Raw genomic sequence first — 22,861 nt, 5'->3', positions numbered from 1 at the left:
AACATGAAAGAATATTAAAAACAATATGTGAACAAAGGTTATGAAACATATAAAGTCAGACCTATGAGAATTACACCAGAGTTCTCAACAGACTCTAAAAGTCAGAAGATCCTAGGCCGATATCATATGGATGCTAAGAGAACACAAATGCTAGCCCAGGCTACTATGTGGAGCGGTACTCTCAATTACTATAGCACAACTAAAATCTTTACAACAAAAAGAAGCAAATACAAGATTAGACAGCAGGAAACAATCAAAACCAGGGATGAAATCAAACAAACAAAACCAAAAGAAACAAACAGAGCTATTCAAAGAATCAACAAAAGCAGGAGCTGGTTCTTTGAGAAAGTCAACAAAATAGACAAACCCTTAGTCAAATTAACCAGAGGGTACATAAATAGCATCCAAATTAATAAAAATCAGAAATGAAAAGTGAGACATGACAACTGATACCAAAGAAATTTATAAAAAAAATTGAGATCCTATTACAAAAGCCTATAGTCAACAAAACTGGAATCTGGATGAAATGAATAATTTTCTAGACAGATACCATGTACCAAAGTTAAATCAGGATCAGATAAATGATCTAAACAGTCCCATATCCCCTAATGAAATAGAAGCAGTCATTGAAAGTCTCCTATCTAAAAAAAATTCCAGGACCAGATGGTTTTAGTGCAGATTTCTATCAGACCTTCAAAGAAGCTTCAATACTAATACTCTTCAAAATATTCCACAAAAGAGAAACAGAAGGAACACTACCTAATTCTTTTTATGAAGCCACAATTTTGGTGATACCAAAATAACACAAAGACCCAAGAAAGAAAAAGAACTTCAGATGAATTTCCCTTATGAATATTGATGCAAAAATACTCAATAAAATTCCAGGAACTAAATCCAAGAACACATCAAAACCACCATTTACCATGATCAAGCAGGCTTTATTTAAGGGATACAGATATTGTCCAATATAGGGAAATCCATCAAAGTAATCCATTATAGAAACAAACTCAAAGAAAAAAAAAACAATTGTTTTATAAACGATTAAAAAGTATTTAACAAAATTCAATACTCCTTCATGGAAGAAGTCTTAGAAAGAACAGAAATTCAATTCCCATATCTAAACATAGTAAAAGTAATATTCAGCTAACCAGGAGTCAACATCAAACTAAATGGAAAGAAACTTGAAGTAATCCCACTAAAATCAGGGACTAGACAAGGCTACCTTCCACTCCCTACTTATTCAATGTGGTACTTTAAACCAGAGCAATTAGGCAACAAAAGGAGGCCAGTGGGATACAAATTGGAAATGAAGAAGTCAAAACATCACTATTTGCGGATGATATTATAGAATACTTTAGTGACCCCAAAAATTCTACTGGAGAACTACTTCAGTTGCAAAATTTCAGCAAATTGATTGGATATAAAATTAACTCTAACAAAACGGTAACCTTCCTCCACTCAAAGGATTAACAGGTTGACAAAATATTAAGAAAGCAACACTATTCACAATAGTCAAAAATAATATAAAATATCTTGTTGTGACTCTAAACAAGCAAGTTAAAGATCTGTATGACAAGAACTTCAAGTCTCTGAAGAAAGAAACTGAAGATCTCAGAAGATGGGAAGATCTACCATGCTCATAGATTGGTATAATAAACATAGTAAAAATGACCATCTTACCCAAAACAATCTATAGATTCAATGCAATCTGCATCAAAATTCCAATTAACATCTTCACAGAAATAGAAAGAGTAATTCTCAAATGTATTTGGAACAACATAAAATCCAGAAGAGCAAAAGCCATTCTCAAGAAAAAAGTAACCTCTAGGGGAATCATCATCCCTGAGCTCAAACTATACTACAGCGAAATAGTGATAAAAACAACAAAAAAAACCACGCGGTATTAGTAGAGAGACAGGCAGGTAGATCAATGGAATAGAATTGAAAACCCAGGAAGGAACCGAAGTATCTATGGTCACTAAATCTTTGACAAAGAAACTAAAACCATCCAGTGGAAAAGAGACAATATGTTCAACAAATGCTGGCTTAAGTGGTGGTCAGCATGTATAAGAATGCAAATCGAACAATTGCTATCTCCTTATATAAGGATCAGGTCCATGTGAATCAAAGATCTCCAAATAAAACCAGACACACTGAATCTATTAGAAGAGTAATTATGGGAGACCTCACCGCCTGGTCAGGTGGGCACTCCTGAGGCTGCAGAGCGGAAGAGACCACCAACACTGCCCACCCCTGCCCACATCCCTAGCCCAAGAGGAAACTGTATAAGGCCTCTGGGTGCCTGTGGGGGAGGGCCCAGGAGCGGTAGGACCCCTGCCTAAGACACCACCGGAACCTGAAGGAAACAGACCGGATAAACAGTTCTCTACACCCAAATCCCGTGGGAGGGAGAACTAAACCTTCGGAGAGGCAGACACGTCTGCGAAACCAGAAGAGACTGCTCTCTGCACACATTACTGATTCCAGAGGAAAACATCAAACTCCATCTGGAACCCTGGTGCACGGAGGCTCCCAGAAGGGGCGGCGCAGATCTTTCTGGTTGCTGCCGCCGCAGAGAGCCCGTGGGCAGCACCCCGCGAGCGAACTTGAGCCTCGGGACCACAAGTAAGACCAACTTTTCTGCTGCAAGTGACCTGCCTGGTGAACTCAAGACACAGGCCCACAGGAACAGCTGAAGACCTGTATTGGGGAAAAACTACACGCACGAAAGCAGAACACTCTGTCCCCATAACTGGATGAAAGAAAACAGTAAAACAGGTCTACAGCACTCCTGACACACAGGCTTATAGGACAGTCAAGCCACTGTCAGAAATAGCAGAACAAAGTAACACTAGAGATAATCTGATGGCGAGAGGCAAGCACAGGAACCCAAGCAACAGAAACCAAGACTACATGACATCATCGGAGCCCAATTCTCCCACCAAAACAAACATGGAATATCCAAACACACCAGAAAAGCAAGATCTAGTTTCAAAATCATATTTGATCATGATGCTGGAGGACTTCAAGAAAGACGTGAAGAACTCCCTTAGAGAACAAGTAGAAGCCTACAGAGAGGAGTCACAAAAATCCCTGAAAGAATTCCAGGAAAACACAATCAAACAGTTGAAGGAATTAAAAATAGAAATAGAAGCAATCAAGAAAGAACACATGGAAATAACCCTGGATATAGAAAACCAAAAGAAGAGACAAGGAGCTGTAGATACAAGCTTCACCAACAGAATACAAGAGATGGAAGAGAGAATCTCAGGAGCAGAAGATTCCATAGAAATCATTGACTCAACTGTCAAAGATAATGTAAAGCGGAAAAAGCTACTGGTCCAAAACATACAGGAAATCCAGGACTCAATGAGAAGATCAAACCTAAGGATAATAGGTATAGAAGAGAGTGAAGACTCCCAGCTCAAAGGACCAGTAAATATCTTCAACAAAATCATAGAAGAAAACTTCCCAACCTAAAAAAAAGATACCCATAGGCATACAAGAAGCCTACAGAACTCCAAATAGATTGGACCAGAAAAGAAACACCTCCGTCACATAATAGTCAAAACACCAAACGCAAAAAAAAAAGAATATTAAAAGCAGTAAGGGAAAAAGGTCAAGTAACATATAAAGGCAGACCTATCAGAATCACACCAGACTTTTCGCCAGAAACTATGAAGGCCAGAAGATCCTGGACTGATGTCATACAGACCCTAAGAGAACACAAATGCCAGCCCAGGCTACTGTATCCTGCAAAACTCTCAATCAACATAGATGGAGAAACCAAGATATTCCATGACAAAACCAAATTTACACAATATCTTTCTACAAATCCAACACTACAAAGGATAATAAATGGTAAAGCCCAACATAAGGAGGCAAGCTATACCCTAGAAGAAGCAAGAAACTAATCGTCTTCGCAACAAAACAAAGAGAAGAAAAGCACACAAACATAACACATCCAAATATGAATATAACAGGAAGCAGTAATCACTATTCCTTAATATCTCTCAACATCAATGGCCTCAACTCCCCAATAAAAAGACATAGATTAACAAACTGGATACGCAACAAGGACCCTGCATTCTGCTGCCTACAGGAAACACACCTCAGAGACAAGGACAGACACTACCTCAGAGTGAAAGGCTGGAAAACAACTTTCCAAGCAAATGGTCAGAAGAAGCAAGCTGGAGTAGCAATTCTAATATCAAATAAAATCAATTTTCAACTAAAAGTCATCAAAAAAGATAAGGAAGGACACTTTATATTCATCAAAGGAAAAATCCACCAACATGAACTCTCAATCCTAAATATCTATTCCCCAAATACAAGGGCACCTACATACGTAAAAAAAACCTTACTAAAGCTCAAAACACACATTGCACCTCACACAATAATAGTAGGAGATTTCAACACACCACTCTCATCAATGGACAGATCATGGAAACAGAAATTAAACAGAGATGTAGACAGACTAAGAAAAGTCATGAGCCAAATGGACTTAACAGATATATAGAACATTCTATCCTAAAGCAAAAGGATATACCTTCTTCTCAGCTCCTCATGGTACTTTCTCCAAAATTGACCATATAATTGGTCAAAAAACGGGCCTCAACAGGTACAGAAAGATAGAAATAATCCCATGTGTGCTATCGGACCACCACGGCCTAAAACTGGTCTTCAATAACAATAAAGGAAGAATGCCCACATATACTTGGACATTGAACAGTGCTCTACTCAATGATAACCTGGTCAAGGAAGAAATAAAGAAAGAAATTAAAAACTTTTTAGAATTTAATGAAAATGAAGGTACAACATACCCAAACTTATGGGACACAATGAAAGCTGTGCTAAGAGGAAAACTCCTAGCGCTGAGTGCCTGCAGAAAGAAACAGGAAAGAGCATATGTCAGCAGCTTGACAGCACACCTAAAAGCTCTAGAACAAAAAGAAGCAAATACACCCAGGAGGAGTAGAACGCAGGAAATAATAAAACTCAGAGCTGAAATCAACCAAGTAGAAACAAAAAGGATCATAGAAAGAATCAACAGAACCAAATGTTGGTTCTTTGAGAAAAATCAACAAGATAGATAAACCCTTAGCCAGACTAACGAGAGGACACAGAGAGTGTGTCCAAATTAACAAAATCAGAAATGAAAAGGGAGACATAACTACAGAGTCAGAGGAAATTCAAAAAATCATCAGATCTTACTATAAAAACCTATATTCAACAAAACTTGAAAATCTTCAGGAAATGGACAATTTCCTAGACAGATACCAGGTACCGAAGTTAAATCAGGAACAGATAAACGAGGTAAACAACCCCATAACTCCTAAGGAAATAGAAGCAGTCATTAAAGGTCTCCCAACCAAAAAGAGCCCAGGTCCAGACGGGTTTAGTGCAGAATTCTATCAGAACTTCATAGAAGACCTCGTACCAATATTATCCAAACTATTCCACAAAATTGAAACAGATGGATCACTACCGAATACCTTCTACGAAGCCACAATTACTCTTATACCTAAACCACACAAAGACCCAACAAAGAAAGAGAACTTCAGACCAATTTCCCTTATGAACATCGACGAAAAAATACTCAACAAAATTCTGGCAAACCGAATCCAAGAGCACATCAAAACAATCATCCACCATGATCAAGTAGGCTTCATTCCAGGTATGCAGGGATGGTTTAATATACGGAAAACCATCAACGTGATCCATTATATAAACAAACTGATAGAACAAAACCACATGATCATTTCATTAGATGCTGAGAAAGCATTTGACAAAATTCAACAACCCTTCATGATAAAAGTCCTGGAAAGAATAGGAATTCAAGGCCCATACCTAAACATAGTAAAAGCCTTATACAGCAAACCAGTTGCTAACATTAAACTAAATGGAGAGAAACTTGAAGCAATCCCACTAAAATCAGGGACTAGACAAGGCTGCCCACTCTCTCCCTACTTATTCAATATAGTTCTTAAAGTTCTAGCCAGAGCAATTAGACAACAAAAGGAGGTCAAGGGGATACAGATCGGAAAAGAAGAAGTCAAAATATCACTATTTGCAGATGATATGATAGTATATTTAAGTGATCCCAAAAGTTCCACCAGAGAACTACTAAAGCTGATAAACAACTTCAGCAAAGTGGCTGGGTATAAAATTAACTCAAATAAATCAGTTGCCTTCCTCTATACAAAAGAGAAACAAGCCGAGAAAGAAATTAGGGAAACGACACCCTTCATAATAGACCCAAATAATATAAAGTACCTCGGTGTGACTTTAACCAAGCAAGTAAAAGATTTGTACAATAAGAACTTCAAGACACTGAAGAAAGAAATTGAAGAAGACCTCAGAATATGGAAAGATCTCCCATGCTCATGGATTGGCAGGATTAATATAGTAAAAATGGCCATTTTACCAAAAGCGATCTACAGATTCAATGCAATCCCCATCAAAATACCAATCCAATTCTTCAAAGAGTTAGACAGAAAAATTTGCAAATTCATCTGGAATAACAAAAAACCCAGGATAGCTAAAACTATCCTCAACAATAAAAGGACTTCAGGCGGAATCACTATCCCTGAACTCAAGCAGTATTACAGAGCAATAGTGATAAAAACTGCATGGTATTGTTACAGAGACAGACATATAGACCAATGGAATAGAATTGAAGACCCAGAAATGAACCCACACACCTATGGTCACTTGATTTTTGACAAAGGAGCCAAAACCATCCAATGGAAAAAAGATAGTATTTTCAGCAAATGGTGCTGGTTCAACTGGAGGTCAACATGTAGAAGAATGCAGATCGATCCATGCTTATCACCCTGTACAAAGCTTAAGTCCAAGTGGATCAAGGACCTCCACATCAAACCAGACACACTCAAACTAATAGAAGAAAAATTAGGGAAAAATCTGGAACACATGGGCACTGGAAAAAATTTCCTGAACAAAACACCAATGGCTTACGCTCTAAGATCAAGAATCGACAAATGGGATCTCATAAAACTGCAAAGCTTCAGTAAGGCAAAGGACACTGTGGTTAGGACAAAACAGCAACCAACAGATTGGGAAAAGATCTTTACCAATCCTACAACAGATAGAGGCCTTATATCCAAAATATACAAAGAACTCAAGAAGTTAGACCTCAGGGAAACAAATAACCCTATTAAAAAATGGGGTTCAGATCTAACAAAGAATTCACAGCTGAGGAATGCAGAATGGCTGAGAAACACCTAAAGAAATGTTCAACATCTTTAGTCATAAGGGAAATGCAAATCAAAACAACCCTGAGATTTCACCTCACACCAGTGAGAATGGCTAAGATCAAAAACTCAGGTAACAGCAGATGCTGGCAAGGATGTGGAGAAAGAGAACACTCCTCCATTGTTGGTGGGATTGCAGACTGGTACAACCATTCTGGAAATCAGTCTGGAGGTTCCTCAGAAAATTGGACATTGAACTGCCTGAGGATCCAGCTATACCTCTCTTGGGCATATACCCAAAAGATGCCCCAACATATAAAAAAGACACGTGCTCCACTATGTTCATCGCAGCCTTATTTATAATAGCCAGAAGCTGGAAAGAAAACCAGATGCCCTTCAACAGAGGAATGGATACAGAAAATGTGGTACATCTACACAATGGAACATTACTCAGCTATCAAAAACAACGACTTTATGAAATTCGTAGGCAAATGGTTGGAACTGGAAAATATCATCCTGAGTGAGCTAACCCAATCACAGAAAGACATACATGGTATGCACTCATTGATAAGTGGCTATTAGCCCAAATGCTTGAGTTACCCTAGATCCCTAGAACAAATGAAACTCAAGACAGATGAGCAAAATGTGAATGCTTCACTCCTTCTTTAAAAGAGGAACAAGAATACCCTTGGCAGGGAAGAGAGAGGCAAAGATTAAAACAGAGACTGAAGGAACACCCATTCAGAGCCTGCCCCACATGTGGCCCATACATATACAGCCACCCAATTAGACAAGATGGATGAAGCAAAGAAGTGCAGACCGACAGGAGCCGGACGTAGATCGCTCCTGAGAGACACAGCCAGAATACAGCAAATACAGAGGCGAATGCCAGCAGCAAACCACGGAACTGAGAATAGGACCCCCGTTGACGGAATCAGAGAAAGAACTGGAAGAGCTTGAAGGCTGAGACCCCATATGTACAATAATGCCAAGCAACCAGAGCTTCCAGGGACTAAGCCACTACCTAAAAACTATACATGGACTGACCCTGGACTCTGACCTCATAGGTAGCAATGAATATCCTAGTAAGAGCACCAGTGGAAGGGGAAGCCCTGGGTCCTGCTAAGACTGAACCCCCAGTGAACTAGACTGTGGGTGGGGAGGGCGGCAATGGGGGGAGGTTTGGGAGGGGAACACCCATAAGGAAGGGGGAGGGGGAAGGAGGATGTTTGCCCGGAAACCGGGAAAGGGAATCACAGTCGAAATGTATATAAGAAATACTCAAGTTAATAAAAAAAAAAAAAAGAAGAAGAAGAGTAATTATGAAAGATTCTGGAACATATTGGCACAGGTGAAAACTTCCTCAACAGAACACCAATGGCTAAGACTCTAAGATAAACTACCTCCAAATAGGATCTCTTAAAATTGCCAAAGCTTCTGTAAGAAAAAGGACACTGTAAATATAACAAAATGGAAACCTACAGAATCAGAAAAGATCTTTACCAATTCTTCATCTGATTAAGGGCTAATATCCAATATATACAAAAAACTCAAGAAGTTAGACTCCAGAGAATCAAATAACCATATTAAAAATGGAGTACAGAGATAAACAAAGAATTCTCAACTGGGGAATACCAAATGTCTGAGAAGCACCAAAGAAATGTTCAACACTCTTAGTCATCAGGAAAATGCAAATCAAAACGACCCTGAGATTCCTCCTCACTCTAGTCAGAATGGCTAACATCAAGAACTCAGGTAATAGCAGATGTTTGTGAGGATGTGGAGAAAGAAAAAAACTCCTCCATTGCTGGTGGGATTGCAAACTGGTACACCCTCTCTGGAAATCAGTCTCATGGTTCCTCAGAAAACTGGGCATTGTACTTTTACTACCTGAAGACTCAGCTGTACCAATCCTAGGTGTATACCAAAAGATGTTCCAACATATAACAAGAACACATGATCCACTGTGTTTATAGCAGCCTTGTATTTTAAGACAGAAGCTGGAAAAAAACCCAGATGTCTTTCAATAAAGAAATGGATACAGAAAATATGGTACATTTACCCAATTTAGTACTACTCATCTATCAAAAACAATGACTCATGAAATTTATAGGCAAATGGATAGAATTAGAAAATGTCATCCTGAGTGAGGTAACACAGATACAAAAGAACACACATGGTATGTACTCACTGATAAATGGATATTAGCCCTAAAGCTCGGATTACCCAAGATTAAATCCACAGACCACATGAAGCTTCAAAAGAAGAAAGATCAAAGTTTGGATGCTTCAATCCTACTTATAAGGAGGAACAAAATAATCATGGGAGGTAGAGGGCATCAGGGACTTGTGAGGAAGAGAGGAGTAGGAGAGAAAAAAGGGGGGCAGGATCTAGTATGGGAACAGACAAGATTGTTATACAGAGCGTTAGGAAATTCAACAGGGGTGTTTAGCAGTGGGGCAGGGGGAACTGGGGGATAACTACCAGAAAGTTCCAGATGCCAGGAACCCAAGAGACTCCCAGCACCCAACGTGGATGACACTAACTGAAATCCCCAACAAAGGGGAGAAAGAACCTGTAGAGACCATACTCAGAGGTTTGGCACTGCTCCCATTTGAGGAATGGGCCCACCCACACTTCTTAAAATTTTAACCCAGAATTGATCCTGTCTAAAGGAAATACACGGACAAAGAGTGGATCAGAATCTGAAGAAAAGGCTGTCCAGAGACTGCCCGACCTTGAGGGAACCCCAGTGGAACAACTGGGACACAAACCCACCCACAGAAATTTTGAACCAAAATTAATGGTGTCTAAAAGAAAAACAGGATGGGTGGTGGAACAGAAAGTAAAAGAGCCCATCAGTAACTGGCCTGACTTGAGTCTATCCCATGGGCAATCACCAGTTCCTGACTCTATTAATGTTACTCTACTACACTTTCAGATAGAAGTTTAGGCTTTTCTGTGAGAGGCTCTATCCAGCAGCTGACTCAGATACTCGCAGACACCCACATATAAGCAGTGGAGGGATTTTGGAAGAATGGGGGAAGGATTTCAGACCCCAATGAGGATAGGAACCCCTCAGGAAGACCAACAGTATCAACTAAGCTAGACCTTTGGGGCTTTCAGAGACTGAACCACCAATTAAAGAACATCCACAGACTGGCCCTAGGTCTCTGAACATATGCAGCATATGTGCAGTTTGGCCTCCATGTGGATCCAGAACAACTGAAATGTGGGTTATCCCTAAAGCTGTTGCGTACATGTGGGATATGTTCTTCCAGGTGAGCTGCCTTGTCTGGCCTCATTGGGAGTGGATACATCTAGCCTCACAAAGACTTAAAGTACCAGGGTCGGCAGATGTATCTAGCCTTGCAGAAACATGAATTACCAAGGTAGGGGGAATACTCTGGAAGCCCCCACTTGCTCAGAGGAGAAGGGGAGGGAGGAGTGGGAAGAATGGTGAGAGAGGTTAACTGGGAGGGTGCAGTGAGTGGGATAGAAAGTGAAAAATTAAAAAAGAAAAATATATGCAAGTGACCCCATTAGCCATATTACCAATACCAGCCATTATCTAGTGTACGGCAATATGCAGAGGAAGATAACTACACATATAGACTTCGAATTAAATCATCTTCAAGTTTGTATTTCCACTATATATATATATATTTATTACAAATAACAATATAGTTATAGAATGAGTTTTCAGTAGGTGATATATACTAAAATCATGTATAACACATATAAAAGGAATAGAAAATAAATATTCTTGTTTAGATAGAAAATTCATTTTCTTTCCACTATAGTACTTCATTTTGGAAGCACACCAAGGTCCTTAATTTCCTCAGGGCTAACTGTAGCATTTTTAATGAATCCCAGTGTTTACAGTACCCTGGAGATTCTATTCCCCCAAAGGCGAAAAGCCAAATATAAACTCAACAGTAAGGAAATTTAGACACAGACCAACTCTGATTCTTCGCATCAGGTAGGCATCCTGCTTGTATATTGCAGCACAGCATTTATTAATATAATTGCCTTCCCAAGTTTTCAAATTGATCAATGTCCCTAAGCAGTGAAATAATGTGATGCAAAGTGTTGTCATTCTGACCGTGCAATTCAGGAAACAGATTCAGATAAATATCTCGGTCTGTGTTCACTTCGATGGCACACTGTGAGTTTATTCTACATTTCCTCAGACAGCGACTATGCTTAATGGTGTATATCTTTATTATTTGAAAGTTGAAAAAAGAATTTAGTGGAAGATATATTTTCTAATCAAGAAGGATTCCTATTAACTACTTTTTTCTGAATTTGAATAAAGAAACAATAAAATAAAATTTAGATTCATTAGATCAACTAAGTATTAGACTGGGGTTTTCATTTATTGAAATATAACTTACTCTAAGCAAAAGAAAAGAAAAACCATAGTGCAAACAAAATAGGAATTTTGTAAATTAAATTATCCATTATGAAATCACTGAAATTGAACAAAACCAGAAAATATCACAAATTCAGTTTCCTTAAGATAAATCTCAATAAGGACAAATGCTGAAAACCATTAAACCAAAATTTATTTTAAAATACATTAATCTAAAATGTGATTGTGAAGTTATTCATCACACATTTATTTTGGATTTATTTTCAATAATTTAGTCTTAGACCAGGAATGTAAATGTTAAGTGTGACAGGTTTCAGGATGCTTCCAGGTAAATCTACAACTTCCCTTTGTTTGAACAGAAAGCTGCTTAGTTGTAAAAGATGCAGAGAGCTTTGGTAGAAATAATCCATCATTTTAGACTTGTGTTTTCAATAAAGTATAGAAAGTGAATACTAATTTGCAATATTTTACTAGTTATTTAATAGCTACAGAGAAATTTGAGCCTCTATTTAATCATCCTTTACTATAAAGGTCAGGGAAATGTCTTTCTCAGGGTAATTCAGGTACATTGATTGTGAAATATTATATTTATTGTTGTTCAGCTAAAATGAAGTTTTCTGTCAAACTTACGTGAAATATTCTCTAAATTTATCTTACTAAAACCTCTGCTAGGCCAGCATATTATATATTCCTAGAATTATTTCATTTAGAATATTTTGTAAACATTAATTTCTCACGTACTTTTGAAATGTTACAAAAAACAAGTGACATTGCATATTTGAGGCTATATTTTAAAATCAAATTAGCTTAATATTCTGTCTTTTGTGAACTGAAAGATGGATCTGAAAGTCATCAAGTACATCAAAAAGATACACATTCTTGCTTAAATATATTTGTAGCAATTATTTCAGAGATCAAAGGACAAAAGATAAAATCAGCACATTATAAAAATATCTGGTGCAGGCTAACCCACACTTAAAGAGTAAACACGGTAGCAAATCAGAGCATTTATGGTAAGTTCTATTTATTGCATGAAAGGTTAATTTTGTCCAGCACTGGAGCAAGATAATTTAAAGAGATAAAATTCATGGAAATTCCTTTTTATTTCATAGTGCTGATTCCCTGAATGTCATTTTCTTTTATTATATACTATAAATTGAATCACATTTTCTATATGTCTGTATATTTATGAAAATATACTTATGCTTACAATCTACTTAATATATTTATATTATGTTTTACTCTTTAACTTTTCTAAATATGATACTGAACATTTTAGATGATTTTTATATTTAATATTTTAAATTTTATAAATTAAAAGAAAGAAGCACAATTCCAGTCAAAAATACTATCTTAGTTACTTTTCTATTGCTGTGAGGAGACACCTGTCCAAGAGAACATTTTTTAAATTTTTTTTCATATATTATATGCAGATCATGGCTCTCTTCCTTCCATTTCTCCAAATTGTTAATTGACAAGAGAACTTTTGTTTATTTGAATGTTTTATTCTTCACAGTAAATGTCCACTACTGAAACGTGAAGTTCTTCTGATTTATTCCTATAATTTAGAATATTCTCTTATCAAGACCCACTGGCTTAACTTTCTACCAGGAAACAAATTAGACTTGATTATTACTGTGTCTAACAAAGAGTGTTGCAGTTTCTGCAAGAATTTTCATTCATATAAGACACAATCCTAATTCCTTGATGTGAGCCAAGAAAAAAGTTTTTAAGAGCCAACTTTTCACACTTGGGTAATTTAAATATAATTTGGATTGTTTTATTTAATGATGAAAGCTTTGCAGATTTAAAAGATGCTAATTGAATGATTTCATGTCTATAAACTGTAATCTTTGGACATTTTTTCCCTCTTGTTACAGATCTCTTATAAAGGAGTCACATTAATGGCTGACAGAAATTTGACTGTGATAACTGAGTTTATCCTACTGGGTCTGACTGAAGACCCTCTACTGAATACTGTACTCTCTGTGCTGTTTCTCTTAATTTATGTCATTACTGTAGCAGGAAATTTGTGGATTATTGTGATAATTTTAGCTACTGCCCAGCTTCATTCCCCCAAATACTTTTTTCTTAGTCATTTGGCTTTCTTGGACTTCTCCTATTCATCAGTCTTTCTTCCCAAAATGCTGATAAACTACTTGGTAGGGCAAAACAGCATCTCGTACCAAGGCTGTCTTCTACAGTATTCCTGTGTCAACATGTTCCTGACTGCAGAATGCTTCCTCTTGGCTGCAATGGCCTATGATAGGTATCTTGCCATCTGCAGTCCACTTCACTACAGAGGCCTTATGACTCCCACATTTTGCATCTACCTTGTATCAGCCTCTTATCTGATAGGGTGTGCCAACTCGCTTACCCACTTGAGGAGCCTTCTCAGTTTGACATTTTGTGGGCCCAATGTCATTGACCATTATTTCTGTGACATTCCATTGCTCTTTCAGCTCTCCTGCTCTGATACCCATGCCAGTGAGGTTTTATTCATTGTTCTTTCTGGTGCTACATCCATAACTACTTTTCTGATAGTAGTTAGTTCCTATCTGGGAATTCTTATCACTGTCCTAAAAACAAATTCTGCCAGGGGAAGTTATAAGGCCTTATCCACATGTGCCTCCCACCTAACTGTAGTAACTCTCTTCTATGGAACAGTGATATCTACTTACCTGGGAACCAGCTCAAGCTTTCCACAAGATACAGAAAAAATCTTATCTGTGTTTTACACACTTTTGCTGCCAGTACTGAATCTTTTGATATACAGTGTGAGAAACAAAGAGGCCAAAGAAGCCATGAGAAGGATGATTAAGAGAAAAATACTGGCTCAGTAAAATAGAGCTTATATGTTTAAGTCACATTTATTAATTCTATAGACTATTTGTTTAAATGCTTACAGTGTTTCAAGTAGGGGCAATCAAGGTATTTTAAAAGGTCTTTATGGTTAAACACACATTCATGTTGGATTTTTAATTTTAATGTTATTTACAATATTAGGTATTCACTATAATATTCATTATCACATATATGCCACAATATATTATATATAATATTAATCTATTGTACATAATATATAATATTAAGTGATTGCGATTTCTTACTACAACAGGACCTGTCATTTTCCTAGCTAGATACCTCAGTTTGAAAGTTCTTTTGAGGGCAGATTCAAACCACAAAAATTGCATTAATGTTACTGATGGAACAAAGGTGAGGGCTTAAGTATGTCAAAAGAATAATGATGGAATAGAAAGCTAAGTTTGTTAATATTCATTGGGATCACATAAAGGATCCACTTTCTCAACAGTTACAGACACAATTACATATGTCTGTATATGTAGTTTAATAGTAGAAGCGAAGACAGGGTAAATTTGCACAAAAAACAAATGATGTTTACTGAAAACTAAAAGCAGATAGGAAACATGCAGACTGTTTGATTCATGTTACAGTGAGTGAGCTTTTCTGTCTCGTTCTCTAAAAAGAGTAAAACGCCACATAGGAAGAATCATGGTCCATTCTCTTCTTTCTAGTGTGAAGATATCAAAAAGAGTGTATTATTGCCATGTCTGTTTTCACAGACTTCTGTCTTAGGTACAGATAAGGGTACTCTGACAGAAGTTTTTTGTGTTTTGTTTTTACTTTTGATTGCTGTTTGCCTTTGAGAATCTCATAAGTCTTTTTTTTTTAACTAATTTCATGTTTCTGATATGTATATTTCATTTTTGTAATGCTCAAATTATGATTCTGAAAAATATAATGTCCTTTATAAAAGATTATTTCCTGGTTGATGATCAACCACGTAGCATATACCAGCTGTTGTGAGGCCCCCAACAAATACACAATAGAGGATTGCCAGGTCTGGGTTCAATCAGAGAAGATGCACCTAACCTACAAGAGACTGGAGGTCCCAAGGAGTTTAAAGGTCTGGTGGAGTGGAGTGGGGACATCCTTGTGGAGACAGAGGTGTGAACAGGGAGAAGGTATGGGATGTGGACCAAGAGGGGAATAAAATCTGGAGTGTTAAAAAAAAGAACCAGAAAAAAAATTGTTTCCATTTTCAGTCACTGGCTATTTTAAAAGAGGATTTTCATAGCTCTTCAAGAACAGAGGGGAAAAGGAAAAATTAAATCACATACAAATTCATAATTAAGGAGTAAAAGTAATTGCAGAAGAAATATTGTATCTACATTTGTTTTTCTTTACTGCTCCCCAAACAAATTTATGGATGATACAACTCAGGTCAAAGGACCTACGCATAAACCACAAGTCATACATGACCTAGTTCTTAGAGATAGATACCAAAAACATGCTGCTTTATGCTTATAGTTGAGGTTACACCCAGACCACAGACCACATTAATAAATGTCACTTATTTATTGTATTCCCTCTACCATCTTTCATATAGAACTAATTGAAATATTTAGTCAACAATTTTTGTATTTTTCTCTTTTTAAGTTTTACATCTTTCCGTTGAATAGAATTACTGCAACACCAACACAAATAATTGAATATCCCAGAGTATACGGAAACTCACCAAACATCAGAACCTAAGAACTTCCTCAAAATAATGTAGTCTTCTGAAGTGCCATTTTATTTAAAAATCAAAATGATACTCAGAACCATGTGTTGCTTATATTCATATGTGATTTTTCTTAGCCTGTTTCAGAGTGCATTAAAATATTTACTTCTCATTGCTGTTCTGTCTAGACAAGGAAGCAAACACTAAACATGCTATCAGACATATTTTAATATTAGTAATGTGATTGCAAAATAAAAGTTGTGTTCATGTGTCGAGAATAATAAATCTAATTTCAAGTATTAGTGTACACAGATAAATAAACATCAATTTCCAATTATGCCTATGAAATTTCATTTTTCATACAGCGAAAAGTATAGACTTTTATGTAATATAAGTTAAAATCATCTTTATTTTATTGTTTCTACATATACCACAGTTTATTTCAGAATAGTTACATAGAAAACATTTGCATCAGATCTCACCAAAATGCATGTTTGTAAGTTTACCCTGTAATAAAATTTCAAAAACAAATTAAAATAGTTCTCAGGTTACCCAAAGAGCCTTCTGAATAACAGCTCATCATTACACATCTTAAGTTGACTTATGTATACACTCCATTTTAAATATTGAGTAGATAAGACTTTTAACCTACAAAATGATAATCAAATGATAATGAAAGTTTGTACATGATGGTATATCTCTCCTGGTTATTTTCTGTTAATGTGACATAGCCAGAGTCATGAGAGAGTAGCCTTCATTGAGAAAATGCCTCTAAAAGATTGTGGTATAGGCAAGCTTTTGGGGTATTTTCTTAATTTGTGATTGATAGGAGATGCCCCAGCCCATTATGGGCTGGGTATTTCCTAGGCTGGTGGTCTTAGTTTCTATAGAAACAGGGTGAATATTCAACGGTGAGCAAGCCAGTGAGCAGCATCACTCATGGCCTCTGCAGCAGCTCCTGACTCCAGATTCCTTCCCCAATTGTGTGCTGGTCCCGACTTCCTTTGATGATAAGTAATGATATGGAAATGTAAGCCCAACTAGCCCATTCTTCCCAGTGTTGCATTGATAAATGTATTTTATGAACAGAATAGTAACTCAAACTAAGATAATATTCTAAATTTTACATATATTTTTCCTGTGGATTTAGTTACTCAAGAGGACATATAACAGAATAAAATATTTAGAGAATGAAATTACATTCTGTTTGAGAAGGAAAGTATATCAGCTGAATTTTATAACAGATATCCATGCAAGGAAAGGTCAATACAGCTGGTCCTTCATATAGCTATTCCATGCCAACCTTCCAGAGATTGAAATCAAGAAAAAACAAAGTAAAAATAATAATAAATATACAAGTAAATTACAGGATAGCAAAAATAAACATATAATTAGGTTTGCTAAATTGCATGAAATATTAAGAGCAACAGAAAGTTGGGGGGGCATATTCTACAAACGTTATATAGAAGTATGGTACCACTACGTGAAGTCTCAAACACCATACATTTTAGAATCTATGATGTATCTTAGGATCCATCCCCTGTGAATAACAAAAGTTTTAGAGAAAATACTTATATATTTTCATTAAGCTTCCTTACCCATTAGAAATTCCAAGTTCTAGACCATTTTTAAGTTTATGTTTTAAAGTGGTGAGAACTGAGAACAGGACCCCCTTGGGGGGAATTAGAGGAAGTATTGAAAGAGTTGAAAGAGCTTGCAACCCCATTAAAACAACAAGGTCAACCAACCAGAGCTTCCAGGGACTAAAACACTACCGAAAGACTATACATGGACTGGCCCAGGGCACCAACTGCATATGTAGCAGAGGATACCCTTGTTGGGGCACCAGTGGAAGGGGAAGCCCTTGGTCCTGCCAAAGTTGAACCCCCAGTGCAGGGAATTATGGGGGGCTAATAAGGGGAATGTATGGGGGGAATACCTGTATGGGGGATGGGGAGGGGAGGAGATGGGGGCTTATGGACAGGAAACCGGGGAGGGGAATAACATTTGAAATGTAAGTAAAGAAATATATCTAATAAAAATTAAAAAAAAAAAAAAGAAGATACCGTTGCCCTTCCTTTGGAAAAAAATAAACACGTGGCGAAGTAATATTTTGTTCCTCAGTATAACTAATACATCAAAAAAAAAATGCCTGAGTAGGGCCACATTCACATTTTCTTTTCTTTTTTTTTCGGAGCTGGGGACCGAACCCAGGGCCTTGCGCTTGCTAGGCAAGCGCTCTACCACTGAGCTAAATCCCCAACCCATATTCACATTTTCACTGGACCTTTGGCTCTGTTACCTTGTCTCTTTCCTCTACAATGACAAAGTAACTTTGCTCAATGCCTGTAGAAAGGGAAGCCCTTGGTCCTGCCAAGGTTGGACCCCCCACCCCAGTGCAGGGGAAGTCGGGGGTTGGTTAAGGGAGGTGGATGTGGAAAACACCATGGGGGGGCTTGGGGGCTGACAGGAAAATAGGAAAAGGGAATAACATTTGAAATGTAAGTAAAGAAATATATCTAATAAAACCTGAAAAAAAAAAAAAAAAAATCTCCAACACACTTTTAATCTCAGGACTAAGGAAGCAGAGGCAGGCAGATTTCTGTGAGTTGAAGGTCAGCCTGGTCTACAAAATGAGTTCCAGGACAGCGGGAGCTGTTAAACAGAGAAAACCAAAAACCACAATTAAAAACCAAAACCCCCAAACAAACAAAAAGTCCAAAAAAAATCAACCACTTTCACAGGTATTCCCCATTATTACGTTTATGCATTCTGAAATAGTTCCATAAAAATTGTGTCATGGACAAAGTCAGCCTAAGCACATCTCTGTCTCTGAACATTCATTGGTGAGTCTCTCTCCCAGTTGCTCCTCGCATGGGTTCCTTGTTCATTATTCATCTTTCTCCTTTCTTTTGAAAACCACCGGATCAGAAAGTCATTAATCACTAAAAGATTTCTACTTTTGTTCTTTCAGCTCTGCATGACCCTTATATTTTGCCTTTACAGTTTTACTTCAGAGTCAAATTTCTAGGATACATGCTGTACCTTGCCTCACCTTTAATAAAGATTTCTCTAATTACTTATTTTTTTTCTTAAAATATCTAGCTTTTGTTATATCCTGTTATTGTGGATTTCATTTTATTTGATCACTTGATGTTTTTTCTCTCCTTTATAGTCATTGTTCTTAATGACAAACTTCAAAGATTTTTATTTCTCTAATAATATTCTTGGTAATGTTCCTCAAAATATTGGATTGCTTATAGCATTTCTTCAATCATATAAGTTTCTATTTTTAACAGTTTCATGCAAGTATATAATTCATCATAGTATTATTCAATATTCCATTACCTTCTTTTATTCTTTTTTTACCATTACTTATTCATGGTTTGATACAGTAGGAAATCATAGCTTAGGGTCTTGAACATTGCTTTTGTGTATTTAGCTTAGAAACAATAATTTTAAATCTGTACAATGCTTCACCTTATAATTGACAAAAACTGTAATTTTTCCTTGAATAATATAAATATTTCACCAAGGAAAGACACATTGGCAAAAAACTAATATATACCAATAGACATTACCCCAAATTCATGTTTTATAAAAATTATATTAACCAAGACACACTATTTTTGCATTACTTCATATTATATTATGTAAAAACTTAAAATTAACAAAAATTATGAATTTGTAAATACAAATAAGATAATTAAAGATAAAATATAAAGTCAGTAATTGAAATATTACAGTGTTGCTCAATCCTGGCTTTTAAATGCAACAGACAGACCAGTAATGCCACAATTTCATGCAGTAATAATGTCTTCATTGGAGACATTTCCTTGCAATTTAGGTATAGACCTTAGAGTATAATTAAACACAAACCTCAAGAGATCAAATATGGCAGCTGGAAAACTCCTTTATTAGGTGATTTTAAGATTTTGGAGAGGTCTGTGTTTCAGTGTCTGCATACCACAGATTGTTGGAGACAATCCTTTGTTGTGCAGCCTCTATAAATATGCTGGCAAGGGATCATTTTGAACACGGATACAGGATTGAGGGAAAATAGGAGTTCTAATATGCACAAAATAATTGACTTAGTTAATTTACCTATTCTTTCTAATTCATCATGGAAAGGTAAATTAACAGCTCTCAATATCATGATATATACAATGGTACACAATAGAGGAAAATAACTGTGTTAAGTAACACCATCAACAGCAAGACTGATAATCATGGATCCAATTCACTGTGTCAGTGAATCATGGTACTTTGAGCTTCAAAGGAGGTAAAAGCTATTATTATAGAGGTAAATGTAAGGTTGCAGAAAGAGAAATAGACTTTCTATGTAACTCTTGTAAGCATCATAATCTTTTCATAACTCATGAGCAATTTTCTGTAGATATATCTATAAAAATTTTGTCTATGATTTTCACACTAGATGTCCTTTTCCTTTTACAAATATGCATGTTTCCTAAGAAATTTTGTTCGTCACTTTATAGAATTATTAATTGGCTATTATCTCTATAAAGCCAACTGTTAAGCACAGCACTTGGATATTCTGAATAACTTCTCAAAGCTGGGAGTTTAATTGTAGAGTATTTGTCAGGCTCCTTCAGTCAGGCAATGCGGGTAGTTATGCTGTGGACTCTGAAATTAATTTTTGCTAAGAAGAAGAAATGACAGTGTGAAGGTCATTTTAATGTACTGGCATACAGGTTGCAAAGCAGTTGGGAGGCAGGCTTATGTAGAGGTCTCCTGGTGACAACAACCTAAATGTCAGCTTTGGAGATATTGAGGACAGAATAATTTCTATTTGCCTCTCCCGTGATTGAGACTTTTAGAGTATGGATATAGACTCTGAGATTTTTCATTGGACAAGGAAATCTACCCCCTGTACTCTGAGACATGAGGATTAACCCATCTTTAGATTAGAAGACTATATTTTTTTTGGGGGGGCGAGCAGGCCAGAACCAGAACTGGTTGACTTATACTGAAAGATGTGATTAGGTCACACAGTCAGAGGTGATCAGGTCCATGCAGCTGGAGGCAGAAACAACAGATTTCTGGCAGGTTTTATTTCCCAAGCATCCTTGTCCTGCAACTTCTTTTGGTGAATCAGTCCTCCATTTAGGGGAATGACTTAAGTCTGAGTCTCCTGTTATGTAAGTGTGTTGTAAATTTAGCATATTCTAATCAACCTTTCAGAGTCATTTTTATATAACTGATTTGGATATTACTTTACAGTAAAAATCTCTTAAGTAAACTTTTGCTTTTCTTGCTTTAGGCTTAATTTTGACAACATATAACATACTGTATGATGTCAGATAAAATCGCTCAAAAATCAGCTTTTCCCTGAAAAGATTACATTTGTACTGACAATGACTGACCATTAACTTGTATATCTTAATTATTTTTAACATGTTACAACAATTTGATATCTTTTGTAAGATTAGAGTTTTGAAATTTTATCCTTGTTATGTTTGATCTTTATAGAAAGTACTTGAATTTTATTTTATAGATATTTTAAAATATAATTGATTTTATAGATATTTTAAACTATTTTAAAGATATTTTAGTATCAAAATAAACTTTATACCAGTACACTGAGGCTGGGTACCTCGTTTATCTCATTCCTTTATAATATGCTTTTATTAAATATCATTTTATATGTGAGTAAATTTTACTAAATAGCTAAGTAATATCCCAAGCCCTCGTAATCTTCAGGAGAAATGATTTAATTAAAGGAGCTTCTTTTTAACCTGGGATCACCTGTCATGTTTTGATAATATATTCTAATTTTGACCAGATAGTGAACTTCAGGGTCACCACATATGTGCTTACCTTGAAGTCTACACAGAGTACACAGATGTTGGAGGTGATACTTTGGTTGTTTTCTGAGAATGTCCAAAGCCAGTGTTTGTTTAAACTCACTTAATTTGGTTATCTTGCTTTACAAATTATTTCTGAACAATGTATCCATTTTTAAATAGAATGATATTAAATAATGTGTTCACAGCTGTTAGTATGTGGTGGCAGAGAGATCTTTCCATAGATGAAAGCACTGGAGTTAGTTTTACCCTTCTTTGCCAGTTCAGTCCATTATATAACAATTGATGAGTAAATCATTACACATCTAGCATGACTGATTTCTTTCACCTTTCATCTCTTGACTGAGGCTATGGAATGTGAATGTAGAGATTTTTAAAGGTGGGTTAATAGAGTAAATTTTAGAGAATGTTTTGGCTGTTCAATCTAAACTTTGTGAAATGAATGATCTATTCTTGTCATGGTAGTCCCTGGCTCAGGTAGTAACTTAGGGAGTCCAGAAAGGTTTTTGTTGAGAAAAAAGGAAGGCAGTCTCTGCCACTAAGAATATTTTAAATTATTGTAATATAGAACTAAATTTTCTCTTTATGTAGCCTAACGTAATGAAGTATAATTTTGTATATAATTTTGTATATAAAGATAAAAATTTGATGTTAACAAAATGTGTATTGTTAACATTGTTTCTAATAAAAAATATTCAGTGACAAACAAGTAAATATACTGTCGTTGATCAATTTCTCTACAATAAATAAATAGGAATATTTGGGGGCATGAGGCACATTAAATGATCATTTGATTAAACAAGATTCAAGTACCTTTGGTATGATGTGTTGTATATAAAAACAGATTTGCTTCATATGTATGGTAGTTTCACTTTTTCTTATGTGTTTGTCAATGCATTGAAGACGTAAGGTCTCCCATTTT

General features: G+C 36.2%; 1 protein-coding gene across 1 annotated transcript; it reads left to right on the top strand.

Annotated features, from left to right (window-relative positions):
* The first annotated feature begins 13,493 nt into the window (after positions 1-13,493).
* Positions 13,494-14,432, top strand: LOC116900603 (olfactory receptor 1052-like). Its single transcript, XM_032902319.1, has one exon. It carries the CDS (start codon positions 13,494-13,496, stop codon positions 14,430-14,432), a length of 939 nt encoding a protein of 312 aa, XP_032758210.1.
* The last annotated feature ends 8,429 nt before the right edge of the window (positions 14,433-22,861 follow it).

This window comes from Rattus rattus, chromosome 5, assembly GCF_011064425.1.
Source record: "Rattus rattus isolate New Zealand chromosome 5, Rrattus_CSIRO_v1, whole genome shotgun sequence".
Classification (NCBI taxonomy): Eukaryota; Metazoa; Chordata; class Mammalia; order Rodentia; family Muridae; genus Rattus; species Rattus rattus.
This window is presented reverse-complemented; position numbering and strand designations above follow the sequence as displayed.

Coding starts and splice junctions, on each gene's coding strand:
- LOC116900603 (XM_032902319.1), top strand. CDS start 13,494: ATGGCTGACAGAAATTTGACTGTGATAACTGAGTTTATCCTACTGGGT.